At 34.4% G+C, this 27,705-nt stretch overlaps 3 protein-coding genes across 4 annotated transcripts; 1 reads left to right on the top strand and 2 right to left on the bottom strand.

Annotated features, from left to right (window-relative positions):
* The first annotated feature begins 6,407 nt into the window (after nt 1–6,407).
* On the top strand, nt 6,408–10,238 carry LOC112021249 (nudix hydrolase 14, chloroplastic). Its single transcript, XM_024053820.2, has 7 exons — nt 6,408–6,702; nt 7,130–7,235; nt 7,536–7,613; nt 7,953–8,045; nt 8,216–8,308; nt 8,409–8,507; nt 9,206–10,238. The coding sequence occupies exons 1-7, from the start codon at nt 6,449–6,451 to the stop codon at nt 9,440–9,442; spliced, it is 960 nt and encodes a 319-aa protein (XP_023909588.1). The 5' UTR covers nt 6,408–6,448; the 3' UTR covers nt 9,443–10,238.
* Nucleotides 10,239–14,943: 4,705 nt separating this feature from the next.
* Nucleotides 14,944–19,131, bottom strand: LOC112021271 (copper chaperone for superoxide dismutase, chloroplastic/cytosolic). Of its 2 annotated transcripts, XM_065763479.1 has the most exons (5): nt 19,033–19,131; nt 18,707–18,779; nt 18,461–18,595; nt 17,746–17,969; nt 14,944–15,515 (listed from the first exon to the last, which is right to left on the bottom strand). In XM_065763479.1, exons 2-5 carry the CDS (start codon nt 18,768–18,770, stop codon nt 15,252–15,254), a joined length of 687 nt encoding a protein of 228 aa, XP_065619551.1. In that variant the 5' UTR covers nt 18,771–18,779; nt 19,033–19,131; the 3' UTR covers nt 14,944–15,251. The 2 variants fall into 2 exon arrangements, with proteins under 2 accessions (XP_065619551.1, XP_065619553.1); XM_065763481.1 differs by lacking the exon at nt 18,707–18,779 and having other exon boundaries at nt 19,033–19,091.
* A 4,373-nt stretch (nt 19,132–23,504) lies between these two features.
* Nucleotides 23,505–25,708, bottom strand: LOC112021084 (uncharacterized). Its single transcript, XM_024053654.2, has 3 exons — nt 25,498–25,708; nt 24,586–24,701; nt 23,505–24,359 (listed from the first exon to the last, which is right to left on the bottom strand). The coding sequence occupies exons 1-3, from the start codon at nt 25,630–25,632 to the stop codon at nt 23,852–23,854; spliced, it is 759 nt and encodes a 252-aa protein (XP_023909422.2). The 5' UTR covers nt 25,633–25,708; the 3' UTR covers nt 23,505–23,851.
* Nucleotides 25,709–27,705: the final 1,997 nt, after the last annotated feature.

The raw sequence follows: 27,705 nt of genomic DNA, 5'->3' as shown, positions 1-27,705 counted from the left end.
TGGTGTGTGTTTGGAATACGAAGAGTCAGGTTTTGCCAAACAGGGTAAGTTGGCGACTTGACCTCGCAGCTTGTCCAAGTCGCGAGTTCAAGTCGCGAGGTAATGGCCTGGCCAACCTGGGACTTTTGTCTTGTAGTGCGACAGCTAGCGTGACCCTTCACCTTCCCGCATGCTTCTCACATACACAGCATTTGGCGGCTTGCAAGCCGTGAGTCAGTCGTGAGTCCTAGCCACGAGTTTCTGCTTCTTTGCACAAGGATGAGCAATTCTTCACACTCTCTTCACACACTACCCTTATATGAATCCCACCTAAATACAGGGTTACTAAGTGCTAAATTATAAGCAAATTGGCATGGAATAAAGCCAATAAGATGGTTGATAAATTTCAACCTTACAATCTCCCCCTTTGACTATTTTGTGACAAAACCCTAAAATAAACTCTAGACTTAATGCGTGAGTTGGGAACAGTTGGAAAACTCACTCACACCTAACTCTAGAATCTGTGAAGCTTTAGAACCATAAGAACAAGAACTCCTAAAACACAACAACACAATAAGTTCATTGTATGTAGAAAACTTATAATGCATATGGAACAAGCACAATGCGATCAAGCACAATGGAATAAAGCAATAAACCAAGGCAAGAACAAAACAAGCAATCACCATAACCAAGTGATCACAATGCTCATTCACACTTGGAATGAACATCCAGACATTCAAGCTGACAAACAAAAGGCAAATCACTTGAATGACCAACACTCAACCAATGCATATTACATGAAGTATATGCATCTAGGAATAAAGTCCTATAAGGGCACAAGAGTGACAATACTTAGAAGGAAATGCATAACATTTAGTTATAAATATTGATATAGCAAAGCACACAGGCTGCAAAAAGCAAGGTACAAACCTTAAAGGCCTACAAGGTGCATAGAAACAAATCCTAAAAGCTTACAAAAGCAATATGGGTACAAATCATAAACAAAAAGTAAAGAGAACTGAATAACATCATATTATATACTGAGTGACTTCTAAAATAAAACTATCCAAGAGCTAAGAGTTTTAGCCAAACAAAAACTGAAACCACAGTGTAACACAAAACATAGTAACAAAGCTAAAAACATAACAAGATATGATAATAAAGCTCCCCCTCAAGTGTAGCCCCAAAAATTCTCCCACTTTTTGACCGGAATGGCCAAAGGGTCACTGCTCCTGGTTGGTGTGGATGCTGTCAAACTTAGCTGAAAGTACATCAAACTGATCCTGCATTGCTGTCATCCTTTCAGTATGCTGATTTTGAACCTCTCTGAGTGTATCAACCCTCTCTAGGATGATCTAAAATGCATTAGGAGGTATAGCTGATGAAGTTGAGGCTCTACTCCTCTTTCTTCTTCTCCTAGGTATGACTGATTGTTATGCAGCTTCTGCTTCAATCTCCATTGGATCCCCTTCTTCTTGGACATCCTCCACTTCTTCACCTAGAAAACGACTTTGTATCCTTGTGAGAGTAAATTAGTTTATGGCTAATAGAGGAGGCAAAGGACTGATATCCTGAGGGATTGCAACACCCTTTGCTCTGAAAATCCTCATAAGAAGACTAGGAAATATCAGCTTGGGTCTTGAGGTAGTTCTAGTCTCATCCACTATAGTGTCAAAGATGTGAGAGCTGATGTCAATGAAGGTTTTCTCCTTAAGTTCCACAAGAAAGATGGCTCTGGCATTTGTCAGTGTAGTCATCTGGTGGTCAGACACCTCATATCTTTAGGAAAATTAGAAGTGTTAAGACATTTGTTTTCTTTAACCCCACCAATTCTGGTCTAGACAGTGTCTAGAGAAAGCATTCTGTCCTTGTAGTTAGTAAATTCATAATCCTCCAAACCCTCAAGCCCTAGAACCTTATTAATGTCATGAGCATCTAAGGTAAATTCCTTTCTTCTCACCCAACAACTCAACTCTTCCTCCCTTATCATAGCATTTGCATAGAATTCTCTGATTAGAGGCTCACAGACAAGTGGAAGGTCACTCAGTAATTTTTCCTAACCTCTACCCTCAAAACAATCTGGAACTCAGTAATTTTTCCTAACCTCTACCCTCAAAACAATCTGAAATGAAGGTGTCCTTCAAATCCCTGAAATCAACAAATCTTTCCTGAATGATGATTCCTTTTGAGAAAGAATCCCTATATCTCTCAAGGTGTTGAATAGACCTAAATAGGTTAGGGTCCATTTTCATTCTTTTGTCAGATTTCTTGAAAGTAGTCTTCTTCTTTGTAGGAGATGGGGCTAACTGTAAACAAACAGAAAGGGCCACAACAAGACAGCACAGTATGTGGAAATACACATATATTAGTAACAAGTTAGTTGCAAAGAGATTAACAAAGTATTAGGCCAACACAAAATATTAAGTATAGATGAGCACCAAGAGAGGATACCACAATATATATCACAGCAACTCAAACAAATAAAAACAGTGAAAACCATAAGCAAATGTCAATGAGACAAGCCTAAAAGACTATGAATACTACAAGCGAAATCCTCAAGGCATAACCCCACACATGATGAGATAATTAGACAAACAAATAGCATAAAAAGTTAAACAGACCCAAAGTTTCAGACAAACTGAAACACCCAGTCACATAAACAAAGAAGATTCCAAAAACCATAGACCCAAAGAGTATAAAATCTATCAAACACAAAGGTTTAGAACAACGACTAGTATAATGTCAAAAAAAAAAAAAAACCAACAACAACAACAACAACAACAACAAGAACGATCAGCCCCAAACAATCAATCACAACAAATTAAGCAAACCCATGCTCGAACCCCTCAAAACACAAACCAACATCACAAACCCAGATTCAAGAGAACAATAATGAAATCATGAAGAATGAAGTGAAGACAAGAAAACCCATACCTTCTTCTTGGTGTTTGATGAAGACATGATGCATAATTTGAAAGCTTTTGAAAAAAGACACGGAGTGTTGAGAGAGAGATTTTGGGAAGAAGATGAACAATCACTGATATTCGAGGGAAAAACTGAAAAACAATTTAAAAACTATCCATAAAACGTAAAACACGCGTTTTTTGCGACTTAATTAAGTTGCCAGTCTGTCGCTAGGGTAAGCCACGAAATACTGTAAGACCAAGATTTTCAAAAAATCTTCTAAGTGTTTTTCGTGACTGGAAGGTCTACCCGCGAGATAGTCGCCAGGGGAGCCGCGAAAATCTCTGTGTACCCATCGCGACTGGACCTTCCACCCGCGAACAAGTCGTCACATTAAGCCGCGAAAACCATAAAAACTCAAATTTTTAAAACTTTTCTAAGTATTTTTCGCGATTGCAACCATGACTCACCAGTAAGCCACGAAAAATCTCGCAGTAAGCTCAGGACTGGGGCATGCGACTGGACTAACCCGCAACTGAGTCGCCAAAATAGGGCAACACTATTTTTGAAATTTTTGACATTTTATATAACAAAATACTTTCCAAAAACAAGATAAAATACTTAAAAAATCTTTTTGTGTTTGATCAGCAAAGATTGAGCTTGTAAAAACACATTTAAACAAGTACAATCACACAAATAAATATGGCATTCATTGAACATAGACTTGTGTGTTGTGTGTGAATATCAAAAATGAGATAGTCCTTAGTCTAATGTGAAGCTTCAATGATTAATTCAATCAAGGCAAACACAACTAGCACTAAATAATGTGACTCATCTCAATTATAGAAATGTGCATATATGACCTCCCATATAAACTTGAGTACAAGTTTTTGAAGTTTTTCATTTGGCTCCATATACATCATAACATTTGATCGTTTTGAATCAATACATCTCATTGTGAGATAGATGCCTGAAATTTTTAATATTTCAAATTGATGAGTTAGCCTTTGGCTTTTTGGGCATCAAACATTTTATTTTGGTCGCTTTCCCTTTTTCCTAGTCAAATACTAGTATGTGCGATAGGCTTTTGCAGCTCAATATCTCTTTTCATTTTAAGATTTACATTTGGTAAACTCTTTAAGAAAAAAATAAAAGTGGGAAGATATATAGGCATAAGTCTATGCATGTCTCAAGATCAACAAAATCATTCACTAATTATTCATGATAAGGTTGAAGTTCTATTTGCAACAATCACATAGATTTCAGAATTTCTTCCATAATGATATGAGTACATAAGAGACAAGCTAAGCTCGTTAAATGTATAAAGCCATTAGTACAAAGGTACAAGGCAAAATATGCTTTGAGACAACACTCAACAAAGTTGATCAAACTTTTGGATTTTCTACTTTTTGTGTGTTTTTGGATTTTTGACATAAAAGTAATGAAAGATTGATCAAAAGCAATGTAGAAACATTTTAAAAATGAAACAAGTAAACAAGCAATAATTCAAAGCAAACAGAAGCATAAAGCAAACAACAAAACATATTCACAAAGCATAGGAAGAATTGATGCATGAACATGTTATGATACTTATGCATGAGCACCCTTCGTCACCCACACGTCACGTGCGTTTGGGGTGATATCCTTTACGGATTGGGTATGAGAGTTTGGACTATCAAACTTTTGTGTGAAACTTTCCAAGTAATTTGTGAAGGCACCAATCATTTTCATCATGTCCATCATTCCAGGATCACGGTTTTGACTCCTTGGTCGCTCACCACCCTAAGACCTATTGTCGTTTCTTCTTCCTCATGACCAAGGAGTACTTGTATTATTCAATGTTCTCAGTTTGTGGCAGTTGGGTCTTGTATGTCCTTGCACTCCACAAAAGTGACAAACAAGGTTCGATCTAGGACCCCGTTGTGGTCTCAGAAGAGATCTTCCTCTAACTTCAAATCTGGCTTCTGATTGATTACGGAACTTATTAAACATCCATTGATCGACCACTTTCTTCTTCTTCTTAGCCTTAACTTTCTCAAGAATAGGTTCTTCTACAACCGACTCTTTTGCCTTTACAAACTTCGCTTCTTTGACAATCTTGGCTGATAAGCTACTCCCTCCAGTGTAACCCAACCCGAACTTGTCTGAGGAAGGTTTTTGAGGTAAAATAACATCTTCTAACTTCTTGGAGGAGACTCTCTTTATTTTGGCATGAGCTTGCATTACCTTTTGCTCAAGAAATCTCACTTTTGTGTAAGTTTCTGATAGCTCACCATTTAGTGTTTCAATCTCACACTTTGCCTCCTTATATCGTGCCAGAAGGATTTTGTAATCTTCCTCAACCCTCTTCATCTTCTTAATGGCTGTATTAGCCACCTTAGCATATTCACCAGTCTTCTCAAGGAGTGAGTTGTAAGTCTCTTGCAGTCCCACTGTTTCTCCAACTTCCTCATCTTAAAACTCCTCAACTATTCCCATAGACTCCAAATCAAAATGCTCACCAAGCTCCTTCACAAGTGTACTCAAATCATCTAAGGACTCCACATGTGCAATGGTCATGAATGCGGAGTAGTTCCCTTCTCCTTCCAATATTGCATGCTCAATGGGCCTTGGGTCAAGCATAGTGGTATGGATCCCAGGCCCATGGCCTCAGTAGGCCTAGGGCCCAACTTCATGCAAAAGGGTTAGGACTACCGGCCACACTGTAGGGTTGAAGTTCGTGGCTCAAGTGGGCCTGGGGACCCCATGCCGTACAACAACCAAATTGATTCAAAAGAAAGGGCAAGTAAACTATCTACTATGCTGAATGGGAAAGCAACACTATTATGAAATTGAATCAGAAAGAACAGGAAAATAAAGATTCACAAACTAGGGATTAGCAAGGAAAACTAGTGCTGGTTTGTATTTTGAATCTTTTGATACCATATTAAAATAGAGAATATGCATTGTGCTTGAGAGAAAACTGAATTCTTCATTCATGAGGATAATGATACAATACTCTAATTTTATAGAGAAGTGTACAAAAAATTTGACAATTTTCACTCATTAAATTGACAAGCTTTCAATCATCACATGACAGAAGCCAAGTCATCAGCTAAATACGAAATTATAAGACTTGCAGTATAGCTAACTACATTTATAAAACAAAAGAGAACTACATGTATATGGTAGAAACTCTAGAACAATGAATCACATGCTAATGATGAACATTTTTTTTTTTTTTTGAGAATCAGCTAATGATGAACATAAATCCAAGAAAGAATCACATGCTAATGAACATAAATCCAATAATACTAGTGAAAGTTAATTAATTTTTAAAAACTTTATATATATATATAACTAATTTTTTTTAATAATTTTTTATATTTTCTATAAAAAAAAATCAAAATTTTTTTTAATTAATTTTTAAAAACTTTATATATATATATAACTAATTTTTTTTAATAATTTTTTATATTTTCTATAAAAAAAAATCAAAATTTTTTAAAAATAATCATTTAATAAATGTCTCAACGACTAATGGTCAACTCAAGCAATCCACGTACACAAACAGAGGGTATCGAAAATGGCGTCGCACATTCTTCAGGTATCCAGTTCCATTTCCAGTTCCATGTCTCTACATCAACAGTTACGCACTCTCTGCAAAACACTATCCCTTTCCTCTCATCCTCACCGACTCAGATCCCTCTCTTCCAATTGCAAAATGTCGACCGAGACCGAGTCATCATCCCCTCTGATTCACTCCATCACCCTCCGGACTCAACTCGCTGAACCCGTCCAGATTGTCGCCGCACCTGGCATCTCCGACTCCCAATTCAGGTCTTTTCTTCTCTATTTACCTTTTTTTTTTTTGTACTTATTTGTTAATTTTATAATACTATTGAAAAGCTTGCTAATTTTCATTGGTTTCGTTATTGTTGATTCGCCTCAAAAGAAAAAAAAAAAAAAAAAAAAGATAATTTTTTTCCCAAGAAAGTATTACTAGAATGAATCATTTTCCGTGCAACCAAACGGAGCTTTAGTTTAAGTTGTTTAAATTGCTATATATGTAGGATTTATTTAGATCTTTACATTACCTGGGACTTACAACTGTTGAGAGAAAGCCCATTTATTTGACAAAACTAGTTTTTGCAAAGTTGCCAAATTGACCCCATTTCCCAATTTTTTTTTTTTAATTTTTAAAATTTTTCCAACAATGGGCACTTAGTTATTAATATTCGGCCTTTGGTGTGATTTGATGTTGCAGGACTGCTATTAATTCCTCATTGTTCAAGCAGTGGTTAAAGAACTTGCAAACTGAAACTGGAATTTTAGCTAACAATGCCATGTCTCTTAAACGTGTACTTCTCCAGGTAGCTATTCTCAATTACATGTCTGTTTGTTTTTTATGTATGTAAGTATTGTCATGAGTTCTGATGGCACTTTCATCCTTCCACTAGAATTGGTGGAGAGTGAGGTTGTGAGTTCGAAACCCACTAGGTGTCTATGTAACTTACCAATTTATAAAAACTCAGCATGCATGTATTCTAATTTGCAATTCATTCTCGTGCTAGTTCTACTGAATGATCACCCAGGGATTTGTTATATCTTTTGATGCTTCCAATACGTTACTAAGATATACATATATTCTGATGTTTTCTTGTTGGTTTTAGGGAGTAGATATGTTTGGAGAGCGTGTCGGGTTTCTCAAATTCAAAGCTGACATTGTTGATAAGGAAACTGGAAAAAAGGTATTTAAACATATCCATGCACTGCTTTTGAGTCTTAATTATCTGGGTTCTTTTTCTTTAACTTAAATTTTAAATATTTAACTATGTTCAATTCGGCTCTTTGTTTGTGGGTTTTTTTTTTTTTTTTTTTTTTTCATCTTGTTTTATTACTTAAGGCTAATAGAATGGCTTCACTGGTGTTCAATGGTCATTCTTGATTTATTTATTTTTGTAGCTAGATGAACCTGAGGCTTTGTTTGTGTAGCCTCAATAAATATATCTCGTTTCTGGTGGCAATCTTCATGTGGTTCATCTAGTGCTATTATTCTCTTGTTTCTGTTCGAACTAAAATGTGATTAGGTTCCAGGTATCGTATTTGCACGAGGACCAGCTGTAGCCATATTGATCCTCTTGGAGTCAGAGGGTGAAACTTATGCTGTTCTTACTGAACAGGTAGGATTTTTTTTCCCCTGCTGTATGTCGGTGTTTATTACGCAGCTTTACGTGAACATTTTTTGAACACACACACATATATTCTATTATTATACAGTAGGCATTGATTTAAGATAAGGACCCTAAGTTTACTTAACCCAGACCTTATTAAAAGTTCTTACATGTCTAAGGTTAGGGTCCCTGTTGGGAGGCTTATTTTGGAATTGCCTGCTGGAATGTTGGATGATGACAAGGGTGATTTTGTTGGCACTGCAGCGCGGGAGGTCTCTCTCTCTCTCTCTCTCTCTCTCTCTCTCTCATGCACACACACATCTACTAGTTTAGCTAAGTTTTAATATGACTTTGATCTTCTGATTATGACAGGTTGAGGAGGAGACTGGAATACACTTAAATTTAGAAGACATGATTGATCTTACTGCTTTCCTTGAACCATCCACAGGATGCAGAGTCTTTCCTTCTCCAGTATGTTTTCAATGGTCATTGTTTGGCTATATACCTTTTCATTGTTTTAAGTTTGGGTTGTGGAGTTAGTGCATGGAGAAACAAGGATTTAAAGTTTTTTTTGTTAGGAAAGTGTCATTGATGGTTGGAGACTGTTAATAGCGTTAAATAATTCTTTAAGTTATTGATTTTGTTGGCATTTTCAAGAATATAAGTCCAGGAGTCATTGCTTAAGAGAACTGTGTGCTCATAAAAGTTAGATCTAGATATAACTAACAAGGAGACCATCAATTACACTTTTAATAATTCTATCAAGTCCTGATATAAGTTCATAACTACTTGAGTAGGGGTAATGTATGTAATGTTAATGAAAATCAAGTGCTTCCATTCTTGAATCATCTGGTTTAAGTGAGTTATTATTTGTACATCAACTCTATCCTGAATAATACGAGTTTTTGAGTTGCATATTTTTTGTTAAATATCAAATAAATAATTGAGTAGGAAAAGGCTTGCGTGTTAATATATAGAAACGAATGGTTCCTGGTTAGTATGATCTAGAGCGAGATATATGTGTGTGTGTTTTTATATTATAACTTTCTCATAATAAAATGATTGTTGGTAACATGTATCCGTTCAACCATCTCAAAACTTACACCGCTGCAGGGAATTTTCTTTTCTGTGGTTCAGTTTATCATTTTCATTTGCTTTTCCATGGTTAGGGTGGGTGTGATGAAGAAATTAGCCTCTTTTTGTACCGAGGGCACGTGGATAAAGAGATCATCACGCAGCTGCAAGGAAAAGAAACGGGTCTTCGTGACCATGGTGAGCTCATTAAGGTCCGTGTGGTTTCATATAAAAATCTGTGGCGCATGACAGCTGATTCAAAGGTTCTAACGGCCATTGCTCTCTACGAAATGGCCATGAGAGAAGGGCTACTGCTTCAATCAAAGACCTGATCCACTAACATTTCTAAACACTAGAGGCTTTTGGTGATGGGTTAGAACCCTCACCAAATTCTGTTTTATGGACTGATGGAAACTATTTATCCCAATTTCTCAATAAATTTGCTTTTTGGGAAAATAAGTTTTTTAAAGTTGGAATGCAGAAGAAAAAACTTGTTAATGAAAAAACAAGTTTGAGTGAAGAGAGAGAAAGGGTGAGAAGAGAGGAGTGAAAAAGGGGATGACTGGTTCAAGGCCACCGCTGTGATAGTGGTGGCGAGTGGCGATGAGCGGTTTGGCATTGAAGTTCCGACGAGGTTTGGTAAGATTGAGGGACATCTGGGCTTAGTTTAGTTTAGTTTAGTTTAGTTTAGTTTAGAATTTTTTTTTTTTTTTTTTTTTTTAGGCCACTTGATAGTACATATGGCAGCATACGTGGCACATAAATAATTTTTTATTATCACTGTTAACCATATCAGCATTTTTCATTCACCACTTAATGATGATGATTATTTTGACACAATACCAAACTAAACTGATACATTTAAAAACATTAGGAATCATTTTGACATATGGGGAAATGTAAGGTACCAAAATGGTAATTTATCCTTTTATTTTTTATTTTTTACTTTGAATTTTGGATATGGTTTTTTAATTTTGAGGGTTTTATGGGGTTTCATTGTAACTTGCTTAGATATTTCAATATTAATGAAATTCTTGAACCGTATTAAAGTAGTGCTCTTGTAATCGTGAACAATGTACGATTTGAATAAGAATTTTGATTGAGAATGTTTTCTCAATTGGGTGGTGATGCCTTAAGCTTCTAAGACAAATTTTAGGTGAAGTACGGGGTTTGTTCTGTTTTTTGGTTTTTTTTTGTTTTTGTTTTTGCTTTTGTTTTTCCCTTTCTCTCTATTTTTGCAACTTTTTTGTACATCAAATAAACAAAGATAAATTGAGAATTTCTATTGACTGAATAACCTCTATTTCCTTAACAAAAAGTTACGACACGAACTGAAAGACAAAAGCCAGCATATTTCATCAAATAACTTACATTCTCCCTTAGCTAAAACTTTAGCCATCACTGCCGATTCTGACCCAAAACATTCAAACACACGCACACATCCTACATTGCCAAAGAAACTCTTCACTTTGATGAAATTCCTTCTTTTCTCTAAAAAATTCTTCGACAGTCATTGACCCTTGGATACAAAAGTTAAGCAATTGCATTTCTTTTTGTGCGGTGTTTGTTTTACATATAATGTGTCTTTATAACTTGAAAGCTTGACTTTAAATCACGTTTTTAGTTATAAATCACAGAATGTAAAACAAGTTTTTTGCCTTTCTTTTTAAAGCTAAGCTAATTAAAATTTCTGATGAATTTGTAACGAGAGAGAAGTCAAGTAGGGCTGCCTCTTCCAGTGAATCTACTTACTTCATCGTTGCTATTACAAACTGTAAATGTTAAGGTGACACTGAACTAACAGTGACTATGTTGGATTGGAATAGGAGTTAGCTAGATGTATATCAATACATGTCAAGCAAACATACAATTCGAAACAAAATGAGCTACACAAGGAGGATCTAGGATTGTCTTTTCTAACTTTCTTTTCTTTTTTTGATGCATTTCCTTATCATTAACTCAACGGCCAAAACTTCTAGCTATAAAAGGAAGTGATAACTCTCTAGCTACCAGCTTGTCCCTGACTCTCTCAAGCTCTCTCCAGAGGTCCACGTTACTAGCATGAAGAACTTCAGCCTCATCTATCCTGTTATGAGTGCAATTCTAAAAACCCCACCACCTGAAACCAATATCCCATCATTGACAATTTCAGACCCCAAGCCACATCACCCCTCGATACAACAGACTATGCACGTGTCTCAAATCATAGAAAGCGAGATCTAGATTGGCATTGTAAATCTTTCAATAAACTCAATGTACTCCGGCAGGATAACTGTACCCCAAGCCACTTGAAATCGGGGAGCTCACATGGCGACGCTCTGGCCAACGACGGGTTCAGCACAATAGTATTAGTTACCAACCTTGCTAGGATCATGCCAAAGAATATGGCTCCAGTGTGATCAGACGGTCATGGACCAATTCGTGTCGCAACCATTTTTCACAATTGTGTTTTTGAAGATTTCCATCCCTTTTGCAAAATTCCATGGAACTTTCACCTCTTTGAAAATAAAAGATTTCCCTTTTTCATAAAAACGGAGTTTACCCATCTTAAAAAATAATATCAAACTACCACGTAATTTTGGCGTAATGGTCACTCTATAAGTATAAGTGTTTGAGGGGTTGTGAGGCGGGAGGGGAGGGGGGAGGACTAGAATTCAAGCCTCTAAGAGAAAGTTTGATACATATACACTTAGATTATATTATATTAGAGTAAAATTATATCTTAGATAAAAATAATAATAAATAATTTCAAAAATTGTTTTCCTTGAAAAGGACTGCACCCAAAGAAAAAATCTAACATATCCTTGACCAAAAAAAAAAAAAAAAAATCCTTTTTACCAAAATGATTTTCAAAAATCTTAAAACTTGTGCTTCCATAGATTAAATTGATTGAACCCCTGGACTCTAAAATCAAACTGACAAAGTCCCAGCAACCCTTTATTCTACCATTTTCTTTCTAAATGAGAGAATAGATGGAATTTACTTTTCCCCAAAAAATAAAAAAGTTATTGAAGCATGGATACTTTACTTTCAGTATAGTTTCAAAATAAATCTTTTCCAAAAATGGAATTGACAAATGTTTAAGTTGCCTTTCAAATGGTAAGTCATTGGAATGCATTGAAAACAAGAAATCATCAAAAGATTGGTTTTGTGGGTTATCTAACATCTTCCTTATACGTAATTGTAGTTACAAGTCCATATGTTTAGGTTCAAGAATTCTTTTATCATCCATTTAATCTTAGGATCCAGATTTTCTTAGCTAAATTAGGAAATAAAATTAAGGTTAAATTTCATTAACTTACCCTAAGGTTTGGGCTATTGTTAATCAGGTCCAAGACATTTCAAAACTGACTAACTTGGTCCCTAAATACCATTAGGCCCTTTAGTCATTACTCTCTCTCCCCAACTAAAACCATTTCCTCTCTTCGACTCACTTTTTCACTGTCTATCCCCTTCCTTCAACCAAACTTCTCTAGATTTTTGTTTCCAGATCAACTCATTCCTTAGCAGCCATTCATTTAACTCAGCTTGGAGAGAAGCTTCAATTTTACAGTTATGCTCAGTAGCATCCCTCTTCTAGATCTCGTATCTGATCTGTAAGGATATTAATCCTTGTTTGGCAATGAACAAATACTTCCTTAGAGCTGTCCTGGTGGCTTGTTGCTTTCTAAAAAGTTTGTAACAATCTGGGCCTTCGGAATCAATTTGCCAGGAATTCTTGACAACTTCATGGCTTTTAGGGTCTCTAGTCCATGCAACTTCAAATCTAAAAGAGAAAGGAGAGAAGAAATTTGGTGGGTTTGTATCCAACAGAAGATGGTTGTGACTAGACCTTACAGCCCCTAGGTGGGTAATTGAGGCTTTAGGATATTTTATTCTCCACTCCATACTGGCAATGCCCCTATCTAACATTTCCTTAATAGAATTCCTGCCCTATCTTTTATTTTGCCATGCATATCTTCAGCCGTTAAACCCCAAATCAATTGCTCCCAGATCAAGGAGCAGATCCTAACGGAAATTTGGCATTGAAGAGCTATCGGACTTGCCCCAAAATTTCTCCTCATCATCAATCACTACATTAAAATCTCCAATGCAGGTCCAAGGATCCTCTAAGGACTCCACTAGAGCACTAAAATTAGTCCAATCCTTCTGCCGTTTGGAAGCATAACAAGGACCATAGAATCCCACCATCACCCAGTCCCCATAACCCTCACTTATTTTCAGTGTTACAATATGGCTATTAAATTCAACAACTTTAGCATTCACACTGCTAGTACACATCATTCATAAATCCCCTGCGAAACTCCTTGCATTGATCACAATTTTTTTTGAGAATCTAACTACTTTTTTCACGTTCTCCATACGATCTTAGCCAACCTTTGTTGCACATAAAAAAGCAACTCAGGGCGATGCCTCTTTATTAGAGACTTGAGGACTCTTACTGTCGAGGTGTTATGGATGCCTCAATAGTTCCAACTAAGTTACTTCATGTCCACAGATTAACAGCAATACAAAGACAACCTCACCAAAGCAGCCACAACAGAACCTTGGAAAAATTATCCAGCTGAGCAATTCAATAAACCAGCTTAATAATAACTCATACTCAGCAATCCACCCCGCAGAGCAAACTCAGTATGTACCCCATCACACTTAGCATTAACTCTGAAAAAAAAAAAAACTCTATAAACTAGATACAAAGCATGGCCCAACAAACCTTAACAATTATCAGTCTCGACAAATAATCACATATCAATCTCAGCAATCAAATTCAACCAAAAAAAAACCAGCAGGATAAACCTCACAAAAAATAAATCACATCAGAATAGCAACATTACTGATCCAATAGAGTGAATCGGCTAAATCGCATTCAACCTCCCCAGGTTAGAGCAAAAATGGGTGGAGAGAGAGAGAGACAGGAGTGGTAAGGTGGAAGGGGAACAGGCCTGCGGCGGCTAGATCAGCAATGCAGTGGCTCGATTGTTGGCAGTAGGTGGAGCGTGGTGATGGGCAACAGTCCACAGTAGCCAAGAGAAACCACAAGGGAAGAAAGATCCAGTAAAATGGAACAAAAGATACGGACCCATGGAGGTGTAGAGGGGAAAGTTTAGAAGATATCTCCAAGAAGCTTTCTTGGAAAATATTCAGTTGCACTCACCTCAATCCATTCTATGTTACTAATTCCTAAGTGTTACATCTAATAAATGAACATACGGGAGGTAATATAAATAAGAAAAGTGTTACGTCCACAACATGTTCACAACAAATAATAGGTAATTAGTTGCTATTGGTTCTAATTTGAAATTACCATTGAAATTACCTTTTTGCCCCATCAATAACAACCTGTAACTTAAAATTTGTTGTGAAAATATTATAGACATAGCATTTCTCTATAAATAAACATCATGGTAATCCTTATTGTTGTGGCAAAGGTAGTGACATCTATTCAACAATATTGTATGGTTCAAATGATATATTCAACAAACTTCATAAAGAAGGACTGATATTTGGATCATTTCATGATTTAGATTAAATAAAAAATAAACATCATAATCTATATTATCGTGACAGAGTTAGTGACATCTAATCAGCAATACTGTGGAAAGTTTCAGAATCAAGACGGGCAGCAACATCTATTGGGCAATAGTTTTGAATGGTTCAGATCATATATCTAACAATTTCTTTTTTTTCTTTTTTCTTTTTTAAAGTAAAAAATAAAAATAATAATAATAATAATAATAATAATAAGTTTTGGATTCAAGTGAAAGAAAGAAAGGAGAGGTAAACAAGCAATAGAAAAATAGGCAAGTAAACGAATTTTAGATCCAAGAAAAAGTACTCCAGCAAGTGTAAATGTGCTATTATTTCATAACCACGGTCAGCATGCAAAGCTCAAAATTTCAGCAGCCCGCTTACATAACTGACTCGAATCAACAAAGGACGAGGTGTTGTGCTCTTATCATTTATTAAATGTACTGCTGTCATTGTTTCATTTTTTTTTTTTTTTTTTTCTTGGACATTTTGTTTCTTACAGTGAAATTTTGAATTATTAGAACATACAACACATAAACTACAATGTCATCACCAGGAACCCAAGATGCCTATGATATTAGGAGAAGTCTTTGTTGGGTTTACTTATGTTACTCACACCTTGCTGACTATAAAATCTCTGTCACTTGCTTCCCATATGGTGGTTCCATCACAAGTGCAAATGCTTTTGTAGTTCTCACCAACCCCAGCACTTCTGGCAATTACTGAAGCTGTCACACCTGGTTCTGATTTTTCTTCAGTTCCATATACCACTATAGATCGCCCAATAAGATCAGCAATCCTAAGCTTCTCTTTCATGCCTGAGAAGAAGGCCTCACCTTTTTCATCAACATCTAATGTTCCCAGGTCGCCAAGTGGCTGAAAAGAATAAGTTATTTTAATTAGAATTTCTATCATAATATGATTGGAGAGAGACAGAGAGAGTCGACTTTATTATGTTGGGCATTAGGTTTTATTGCATTTGGAGAGTTGATGATGCAGAATTTTATGCCATTTGGTGAGTAGTTGGGGGTTTAGATTTCACTGCATTCAATAGCTGCAGGTATAAAAAAACGGATTTCTCTGTCACTTGGGGTAGACATTTACGTCTACCACAAGTGACAAAGAAGGTCTCGTGCATGTTCTCAAATCCAAAGCAAGTTCAGCAGTGCACTTTAATTCAAGATTTTATTGTATATTATATTGAACTCCGCAGAGGAGCACTAGATGTAAGTTCTCAAATCCTAAGCAAATTCAGCAGTACACTTATATTCTAGTCTAACAGATTGCTTTACTTCCATAGTGCCACAGAAGAGCTAAAAAAAACAAAGGGGGATAAGATGATTTGTTGTAGTGTTCAGTATAGGTGACAAATTACCACTTCCGAAAAGCTTAGGGGTAAATTGAATGGGCTCAAATTCCCCCTTACTAAGTGGAGCCTAATACATGGGATTTTGAACTTATTAAATGGGAGGAATAGTGGAGGTAGAATTCGAACTCAAACCACCTGCCATAATACCATGATAAAGTACAACTTGTCCTCAAACTTTAAACCATTAAAGGGTGAATTAATTATTTAAACATTATTCTAACAACAGGGAAAGCTATCACAGTATAAGCTTAAAATCAAACAATTTATAAATCTACATTCCATACCAATAATTCTTTACCAGCATGAACTAGGACTGATTAGTATGTTCTACCAAAGATAAGGGTGAATTTAACCATAAAAGGGGGTAGCTATTTTAAGGCCACACACCCTATGAAATAGCATCACAAGAAATGAAATTATAATGTACATTCTGATTTTCATATAAAATTTACAAATCTACAATGACTCCATATATTCCCCCCCCCCCCCCCCCTTTGCGGTGTCAATACTCAATACACATTTGTAACATTTTAGGTTTTTTTTTTTTTTTTTTAATACAAAATTTTAGTTTTGAAAATTTGATTAAATCCAAAAATGTTTTTCATTGATTTTAATATTATTTGTAAAATTTTATAGAACTTGATAAAATATTTTATAAAAATATATAGTGGCTTTCCTCCGTTTAGTTGCTAGGTTGCCAGTTTGAAGGTTGGTGCCAAAGGTTTAGTTGCTACGATCGATGGTTTGGTCATCAACTCCAACCACCAAACCCCCGACTCTAATGATTACACCAATTTTGGCAGTTTAAACTTGAAAAATTTTACATGCCACACAAAACACATTAAAATATTAATAAATGTAAGTATTTTACAGCATAACAAATAGATTATAAAGGTTAAAATCTAATTATTGATTAAAAAAATTCAAAATTATACCAGTTAAGTTTGAATAAATTATTAATTTTCTTTCTAAAATTTATTTATATTTTTTTTCCATTTTATTATTTGGTTCTTAGACTTTAATGTCTCTGTTAAATTAGTCATTCCCAAATGCCATTTATAAAATTGTTATTAAATCCAATAAAACAACATCGAATCATATATGTAAATATTGTCAATTTCGTAAAATATAGCACCAACTTGACAAGAATGTCAAAGTTAATGGACTAAAATGACAAACACTAAACTTTAAAGACAAAAATGACTATTTACCCAAATTTATAGTGTGTACTTTGTATTTTAACTAAAATTTGATTCATTTTTCTCCTTTTTGATGGGGATTAAAAAAAAAAGCCATATTTTAATTTTTTTTCATTTTTTTAAAAGGAAAATAAATTTTCAAAGGTATAATTTTTTTTATTAAAAAAAAATCAAAATAAGAACAAACAAAAAGANCCCCTACTTCCCCCCCCCCCCCCCCTTCTCCCCCTCTACTAAATGATTCCATACATCTTATTTCTTAACAATAACATATTTATTATAAGACATAACACTTCTGCAGAAATTAGTAGGTTAACATAAATACAAAATTCATATTAATCAATCATTTCTTGCAGAAAAATAAGTGAGCCCTATATATAGTATGTCTAGGCCATTGAGCTATATGTTCACTAACAAAGGAATATTATTTTTTAAACCCAACAAAATCTGAGTCATTTTATAGTCGGGAAAGTTAGACTGCTACTTACTATCACATGGTCATTTATCGCGTAAATTTTGGAGAAGGGGCGAAGCAAACCTTTTCTGCACTTCCTCCATTTATTGGATTGAACACTTTGCCAGTGCTGGCCGCACCTCTTGTCAGATCTCCAAATTCATTAATAGACCAACCATGTTTTCCAGGAGACAACCCACTAAAGCTGGCTTCAATCCTAGCCAATTCCATATTTACCTGAGCCAAGCGAACCACCCCAAAAACCTCAGGACCTTTGAATTCCGCCACAGCAGCAGAAATTAGAAAATCTGCAGAGCAAGAAGAAACATACTTCAGAAGCATTAAATAGCTTTTGAGAAGACAACCACAAGCAAAAACAAGAAGAAATCAATGTACTATCACTTGCAAGAAATCCAGGATCATTATGCAATTGTAGGAAAACAGAAACAATTTTGCAGACAAAAAAAGAAGAAGGATTATTTGCTAACTGAGCATTTAAGATAAAAGTGTCCAGTATATGTGCATTTTTAATGGTAATTGATTCCTATATAAATTTAGAGTAAACAAGGCTGCCCTGTTCATAACGTGGGGTAAAAGGCTTTTTGAAGGGGGCATAATGATTCACTAAATAGTTTACATGTCCAGTCCAGCTAAATGATTAACAAAACCAACAATGACACACCAAGCAATAGTATTCATATACAGAAGCCAATAGACTTCACTGAACACCCCCTCCCCTCCCAACCCACCAAAAAATAAATAAATATATAAAACCTCAACAAAGATTTGTGCAGGCAACCTTCTGGGATCCCTTGCCCAATTAATCGAGCTTTTCGACCTGTCTGCTCTAGAGCTTCACTCATGGTCTTCACAGACGTTGAACCAAGAATCCTCACTACTTGATTGCTTAAGTCCGCCTCAACATTTTTTATCCCTAAAATCAATTCACCAGAATATCAAAGAACATACCATAACTTAAGCCTGAATAAGGCAAAAAAAGTGAATAAAAAATAACCTTACAATCAAACAAGCTCAAATCACCTACCATGAACAGTTTGTAATTTATTCTTGACAGCATTGACACAACCCTCACAATTCATATCCACCATGTACTCGGTCTGATACCAAACCAATACCCAAGTTTAAAATTTCCAACATAATCCAACAAAATCACCTAATTTCTATCACCCACATGCGTTTTCATATAATATAATAAGTCTAATAACAAACTCAAAATCTTGATACAGATGAGCAAAACCCTATATTAATAATCATCTCAATCGCGATAAATTCACAAATAACAGGACCAAGATAGGACTTAAACAAAAAAATAAATAAATAAATAAAGATAATTGAAATATAAAAACTAACCAGTAGCTCTGGCAAATCAGCATCACCCTGCGATTCAAAAATTGGGCAAGTTTAAAATTTTAATAAAGACCCATTAATATTGAAGTAAAGGAAGAAATGGGTTGCAGAGAAAATCGAACTGATGGGGATTAAAAAAAAAAGCCATATTTTAATTTTTTTTCATTTTTTTAAAAGGAAAATAAATTTTCAAAGGTATAATTTTTTTTATTAAAAAAAAATCAAAATAAGAACAAACAAAAAGAATGTAAACCAATTAAATGTATAAATAATTGGGAACAATTAAATATACTCAAAGACCATAGACTGATAAATGCAAATCTAACTAAGGCTAATGTTTAATACTATATCCTTAAAATAGATACCTCCTTTCAAAATTGTGTTTTAAGTCTCATAAACATTTGTGTCCCAGTACACGATGAACATCACAAGTAAAAGAAACAAATTTTGAGTGCACAACAAAAACTCTCTCTCTCTCTCTCTCTCTCTCTCTCTCATAATTTTGGAATAGTTTTGGGGTTAAAATATAATTTTATAAAGCTTTGGGCTTTATTGTAATTTTGGGGTCAAAATGTAATTTTAGAGAAATTTGTTACATGATTGTCATTCTAGATTTGGAAAATTATTGGGGTCAAACATAATTTTTGGGAAAGTTTGATGGCATTTTCATAATTTTATGTGAAATGTTGGCTGATACACATGTACGTAGGAGGACCTAATGGGCTCTAGCATTAGTGGGTATGGATAAGGCTTGCATCCAAATTAAGCTTTAATTTACTAAATTGGATTGGACTTTTGTTAATGTGTGTGGGTTTAAAAGTGGCTACTCCTTGCATTTTGTTTCGGAATGCGTATTATGTGTCTAGAATCTAGATGCAGCTTAGTTTTTCATCCAACTTAAAAGTCACATTTTAGTTCAGGGCCGGCTTGACCTATACATTTTCTAATGGAAACTAGAAAAGAAGTAGATTTACAGGGAAAGGCAGCCGCAGCTAAGTTCTCTCTGTGTCAGAAAATATTATCTAGCTTAACTTTGAAAACAAATGCATTTGTTCAATTTCTTTTCTTTCTTTTTTTTATCCCGGGGTCAATGCCTGTTGAAGAATTTTTAAAAGAAACGAAGGAATTCTTTCAAAGTGAACAGTTTCTTTGGTAATGAAAGTGTAAAGTTTTATTTATAATTTTTATATATAAAGAAGTTGTGACCCATTTTTTATCAAACTATTTGTCCCACTTCTAAATTATATGATTTAACATGATGTGATAAGTTTGCGAACCCAGAAAAAAAAAAAAAAAAAAAAAATTGAATTTTTTTGAGAAAATTTTGATGTCTAGAATTAATAAACATAGTGGCTATTGGCTGAAATGATTTCTCAAATTCACACATTTGAAGAGGTGTTTGGACATGAAAGTGACTTCTACCAAAAAAAATGTAATTTATATTTGTGGAAAAAAAAAAGGACTTTGTATGAATGGACCAAAATCTAACAAGTTCACATCCAAAAAAAAAAAAAAAATCTAACAAGTCATATTTATATTGGAGGCAATTCACACATTTGAAGGGGTGTTCGGACTTGAAAATAATATTTTACTCAAAAAGTAAATCGAAAAGACATCTTCTAATGCGTGTGATGCTTTTTCAAGATGCGTTTTTATATGAAAAAAGTCTAAGATCACAAAATTTTTTACAACTTCTAGTCACAATTGTGATGTGACCAAGTGTAATTGATAAAGAAAAAATAGCAGGTATATGTATAAGTGAAAGATAACCATTCACTGTTTGTCACATTAGAATTATGGCAAAAAAATTGTGAGATTATTTGTGGTCAAAGGAAACTTGTGGAAATCTATGAATTACAAATTGATGCTATCAAATTACAATAAAACATTTGTGAGCGATATAACCTTGCCTTCTTAGTGCTGCTAAATTCCAACAAGCTGACCTTGAAATCCTAAATCACAGTGGGACAGAGCATTTTTGTTCCAATCACAAATTCTCGTCACAGGCCACTCGATCTTTAGACTGAATTTTGTCTCACTCTCCACACTCCACCATATATACTTGATCACTTGAATGAGATAAAACCAAAAAGGACTAACATTCTTTAGTTCACGAAACATGGAAAACAGAAAGTGTGGAGTGTTGTCAATTCTGAAAGTTGTGTTTCTTTTTGGTATCATTTCCATGTTTAATCTCTGCCCAATTCTGGTTGTGTCATTAAGAGACGAGGTAGAAACCAAAATAACTTGCACACTTACATAAAAACCGGTGACGGAAAGCAGAGTTATTTTGGATTCTGAAGACGCGCATGGCTGGTACGAGTCATTCTTGCCAGTTAACAAAGACAATGTGACCAAGCAACCACGCCTTGTTCATTCCTATCGAAATGTGGCCGCCGGTTTTGCAGCAAGATTGACAGCTGAGGAAGCCCAAGACATGAAAGAAAAAAATAGAGTGTTGTCGGTTCAACCAGAAACAATATTGTCTTTGCATACAAGATACAACTCATAGTCCAAACTTCTTGGGTTTGCACCAAGGCTTTGGAATCTGGAAAGAATCTAACTTTGGTAAAGGCGTGATAATTGGAGTACTGGACACTGGGGTTTGGCCAGACCATCCTTCATGTAGTGACGATGGAATGCCTCCTCCACCAGCTAAATGGAAAGGCAAATGTAAAGTAAGCAAAGTAAAACCAGCCAAGGAGGCGGTATTAGAGTAATAAAAGTGCAAGTAATTTAAAACAATAATAATGCAATAAAACTAGCCAAGCAGTATATATCAAAAATAATTCAAAGTAAATGAAAGTTATTTAGAACCGTCCAAGATGATGGTAGCAAAAAGTAGTATATTAAACAAAAAGCTAAAAATACATGTTATTCAAAGTAGAACAAACACTTACAATGGTAGTAGTTACAAGATCTCAATAGAACAGATTATAAGTTAACAGTTACAAAGCTTGAACTAGTCCTAGTTACAAGGATTGTAGGAATAGTAGTGATAGGAGCAAGAAACTCTCTCAAAAGAAGGCTTCTAAAAGAAAGAAGTTCTAGAAAAGAGAATTCTGTACCAAACTTAAGGGACACCCCCCTTAAATAGACATAAATTCAGAGTGAACAGTATCGTGAATAGTAAAAAGTGAACAATAATCTATGAACAATAAAAGTAAACAGTGTTTTTTCACTTTTTTGACTTAAAAATCAGTTGAAAATTTTGTCATTTTCTTCAACTTATAATGTTCAGATTTTGCCGGAAGAGAACATAACAAGACCAAAGTAAGCGGATTCTCTTTTTTTTATTTTTCTTTTTAAGAATCCCATTATGAGTCCAAAAGACATGTCAGAAGAATATAGGACAATGATGGAGGTGTCGTATTGCTTTTAAATTTGGGGAGGATTGGAGGGGCGGAGATCATTGCTTGGTAGGGGTTTCCATTTTTGTGGTCTTTGGGGGAGTATAAGGATGGTTTAGGAGATGTTTAGCCAACATATTTGGTTTGAGGTAGGTGTCGGAAATAGAGTTCGCTTTGGTATGATTGTTGATGCAGTGACCAACAATTGAAAGAGGTTTTCCCGCTTCTAATTGAGAATTCCATGGATCATGAAGCCTCTATGGAGTTTTTATTGGTGAGGCAAGAAGAGGGGGGAATGAAGTTAGAATGTATTGTTCTCTCGTGTCTTTAATGATTGGGAGCTTGATTTGATGGTTGCTTTTCTTCATCTTTTAAACTCTCATGTTCCTCAATCTAGGGGTGGAGATCAAGTGCGTTGGAGATTGAGGAAAAAATGGAAAGTTTGATATTCGTTCTTTTAATGTTCCTTTAAGGGGGTCATCTCCTATCTCTTTCCCTTGGAAGGGTATTTGGGGAGCAAACACCCCTCAAAGAGTGCCTTTTTTTTGTTTGGACGATGGCATGGGGGAAGATCCTTGTGACAATTCTAGGTAGAGAGGATATACTACGGTGGACTGCTTTTGTATGTGTTGGTGTGGTGAGGAAGGGGTGAATTACCTTATGATTCATTGCAAGGTAGCTTACCCCTTTGTGGTGTTTTGTATCCAAGGAGTGTGAAGATATTTTGTTTAGTAGGAGGAATTGGTTTGGAAAATATTCGTCGGATATTTGGGACCTTGTTCCACTTTGTTTGATGTGGACTCTGGCGAGAACAGAGTAGGAGAATATTTGAGGATTTGGAGATTTCTAGCAACCAGCTTCTAGCTCTTTTATGTTTGTAATTCTATAGGCTACTTTACGCCATTTTGCATTAAGTAGCCTCTTTTCAATAAATTTCTTCCTTATATAAAATAAAAATAAAAACAACAACAACAATCATGCCTTAGTTAAACATTTAATCAATGGTTAATTTTCAAATTTTATACCAGGACTAGTTTTATATGTCGACAGCTTGCTAATTTCAATCCAAGAGCTTCTAATAAGCATTATCTACAAATAAAACTGGAAATAAATAAAACCCAAACCTTGAAAGGAAGATGATTTCCATAGTTAATTAACAGACTCTTATCACACTATCATGTACATAAAAAACCAAGAATGGTTTCCGTAGTTCTTATCTCATTGAAGTCTGATTTATTATACTAAAAATAGAAATCAGATGATCTGATGCAATGAAGAACACCAATAATATTTGGAGCATCTGACCTTCCAACTATGGTGGACTCAAAAGAGCCTCCCTGAAAGCCAAAATTCTGTGTCAAGGAGTAAGGGAATGCTAAGGCTGTACTTGTGCCTAAATCCCTGATTGTACAGTCTCTGCCAATTGTCAATGGTCCATAATAGCAGTGACAAACTGCATTGCATGTCATAAATCAACCAAAACCAGGAGGTACATCAGGGTCCTCATCACTACCATCACATGGCAGCTTCTGCTGCTCCATGTCTGCAGAAAAGCCAGGTGGCGCATGGAGATCAACATCTTCTGGCACCAATGCATCCTGTGAGTAGGGGGTATCTTCCGCCTGTTGTTCCACAAGTTCTCTTTCATGAGGCATTGGTGGCTGAAGCTTTTGCTTGTGTTTCTCCTCAAGGTCATTATTTTGATGATTACTTAAGAGAGAAAACCCTGGGGGTTCTTTTGGCTCACCATCAGAAAACATACCATCTACTTCACAAGCTGAGGCAGCACCAGAACCATTATTTTCAGCTTTCATTTGAATTGGCATCATGTCATGGGTGGATTCACCCCCTTCTTTCCCTTTTGGGTTCACTAACTTATTATAAACAGATTGTACAGTTTCCGTAATTTCACTTTTCATGCCGTCGCCTGATCTAATTATTTGCCACAAGCCATCAGAGATCTGGCTCATTACTTTATTCCTGGTCGTTATAAACACAACATATTAGATCTTCAGATTTCATTTGACTCAAATCTTATATTAAATGATAACAAGCCAACTAAGAAGAGTTCTAAGATTGGTGAATTGTGATATTAAAAAAATAATAATAATAAGAAAAGCAAAAATTCCACCAATTTTCTTCCTGAATAAGCCCAACTAATTAATCTTGAATACCATAGAATACTTAAGAAATATTTAAAACTTACCCAACCTCATCATATATTGCATCAGAAATTTGTCTTGGTTTCATATTTTCAGCACCTGCACGATTAAGCGCCGCTGACTGCTGCACTATTGATATTATCTCATTGCGCAACTCCTCCTGCATTTACTTTCCTTGTTCAGAATTACAGGACCCCAAAAAAGGGGTTTCTAAAAATCAAAACAACCATACCACATTGACATAAATCAATTGAAAAACAGTAGCTGAACTATCTACCTATACATAAAACAATCCAATAAGCCTCACACTAACTAAATTCCAACAATTTCACTACAACTCAAAAAATTTTGCATTAACATTCTTTCATAAAGAATATGATTTTCAATAAGTGAAAGCAATATAAATCTAATAGTAATAGATACAAACGCACAAACTCTTCGCGCTAAATACCACTTTTGAATGAAGAAAATTTTAGAATTTCCATGTTCACTAAAGTCATGGGAGTACCAAGAAACCACTTAAAAAGACCAGTAGACAAAAGCAGCTGAGAGAGTTGCTTAACCACGCCGAGGTCCTATTGCCAAACTAGTAGCAATAAAAACTCAATCTCCGCACTATTAGGGACTTACTATTCAAAAAAGAACAAAACATTCTTTTTTCCTAAATCAACAGACCATGTGTCTTTGTACATTGTTCTCGCTTTTCTTAGAATCACTGCAAAGGTACAACCTTTGCGACAAATCAATGAAATTCGGTACAATTTCCACCAAATTTACAACTAAATTCGAATTCAACGCAATAAAAATAACTAGTACTAATTTTGCCCTACAAAATTGGAACTTAGGCAGGGTTAAATTAGAAACCTGAATGTTTATTTAAGCAGAACAAACGCGAATGTTTTGTTTAAAAAAAAAAAAAGCAATGACAAACCCTAGGAGAGAGAGAATTTAGTTACATTGTCCTTGAGCTTGCGAATGATCTTGAGGCGGAGATTGTCGAAGTCGCCATCGTCTTTGAGTTTGGCAATGACGTCGTCTTTGCCAATTTTGGGAGTGGGACTGCTCTCCTCCATTGCTTCTGGAATCTGCATCACAACACAACACAAAAGGGTTTTCTTTTTCTGTAAGCAGAGGTAGTCCTAATCCTAACTACTAAGTACTAAGTTACTAACTAATTGGATTTTATTAACAGTTGGTGCGTGTGAGTATTTATTTAGGAAATATTTTTAGATATTTTTTATAGTAAAAAAAATAATCCTTCAAAAAATAATATTAAAATTTTCTTAAAATAATTTATTAACAAATTTTCTATTAACCAAACTCATAATAATAAGTAAAGTAAAATGTATGCTGTCGAAACAATTCATGTCTCATAAAGTTGTATTATACTTTAAAAAATTAAAGATTAAGTGTGAATCTCAATATATTTTGCGTTTATAAATAAATAATAACTAGTTGCTAACCCGTGCGATACACGGGATAGTTAAATAAAATGACAATTAACCAACATCACGTTAAGGTAAAAGAATTAATGAGAGATTAATTTGCCCACCAAGAATTTAAAAGAAAAAAAGATGGATATAATAAAATCTAAGAAATTTAGAAATAGAAAATTGGGTTAATAATATGCATATTATAGACATTTTGCTAGTTAGTATTTTAAAAAAAAAAAAATAGATCTGTCATAATTAAATAAAATACAATGGGAAAAAATATTTAACTTCTATGCTTTTCTATAGTTTAGAAGTGTTGTCTAACGTAGAATCTTATTGGATTGTAAAAAAGATTTTTATAAAATGTTAATACCATATATATATATATATATATATGCTTATATTGTCAACATCTCACTGCATGTGTATAATTACTGAAACCTACAAAGTAATTTATAATTCTTAAATTAATAAAGTAAACTTCCCAAAAGTTATATATATATATATATACACTCAAAACTGATATAAACTACAAAAATATAAACAAATCTTACTTAGTTGTAATAATAACAATATAAACAATTCAAAACATAGAATATTATCAAATTTATAACACCTAATTCCATTATCTTTTACGTTGAATCCAAAAAAATAATTAATCAACCAAAAATCAAAGCTTTAACTAAGAAAACAAAAAATCACATGAACCCAAATAAAAATTCTTAATAAAGCAAAAACATATAAGGTAAAGAATTAAGATTAACTTACTGCGACGCAAATACCAAAAACTTCAAAACTTAAAACTTTCAAATTTTATAGAATCCCCAAATTCTACTTCAAAACCAAACAAAACTCTTCAAATTCAAAAAATTCATATATAATAAACTAAATAAAAACTTACCACTCCTTGGACTGGAAGACATAGGTTGCAGTTTTGATTTTTCTCCAAAAAATAAAGATGCTTCATCTGCCATATACAATATAAAATAATTATTAGAAATTTCAACCCAAAAACCAAACCTACAAAAACACTATCAAAATATAGAAATTAACCCAAATACTTAAAAGAAAATCAATTCTAAACATAACAAAAGAATAAGATAGAATGAAAATTTTAGGCACATATGAAAGCAAATAAAAAAGAAAAAACCTAAGTTTTTTTTTTACACGTGAGTCTCTCTTCTTCTTGTTTTTTTAATCTTTGAGATGGTAATTGCTAGGGTTTTAAGGATAAAAGAGAGAGTCCTACTAGGAGACTCTCTTTTTTCCTTAATCCTAAAGTTTTTTTTTTTTTTTAATTCTAACGTGTTATGTGATTTTTTTTTTTTTGAAACCTAAAGTGAGTCATTTTTTTTAATTCTAACGTGAGGTATCTTAAAAAATTATAATTAATTTTTAATTTTCAATATTATATTATATATAGATAATAATAATGATGTGATAAGCTCTGGAGAGGTTAACAAAATATATCTAATAGAGTTTTACTTGAACTAAACTATTGTAACACTCTTTCTCCCAAAAAAAAAAAAAAAACTATTGTAACACTGAAAAGATAATTACACGTTGAAGAGAAATAATAAATATATAAGATATAAAACCTAGAATAAAAAGAAAAAGAAAATAATAGTGACACGGAAAATTATGGGAGCTTAAAAAGCTTCGGTTTTATACATGAGTCTTTTTTTTTTTTTTTTTAATTCTAACGTGAGGTATCTTAAAAAATTATAATTA

The sequence above is a fragment of the Quercus suber genome, unplaced genomic scaffold (genome assembly GCF_002906115.3).
Source record: "Quercus suber isolate HL8 unplaced genomic scaffold, Cork oak 2.0 scaffold_509, whole genome shotgun sequence".
In the NCBI taxonomy this organism is placed as follows: Eukaryota; Viridiplantae; Streptophyta; class Magnoliopsida; order Fagales; family Fagaceae; genus Quercus; species Quercus suber.
The sequence above is the reverse complement of the archived record's forward strand: the minus strand, read 5'-3'. Positions and strand labels throughout refer to the sequence as shown.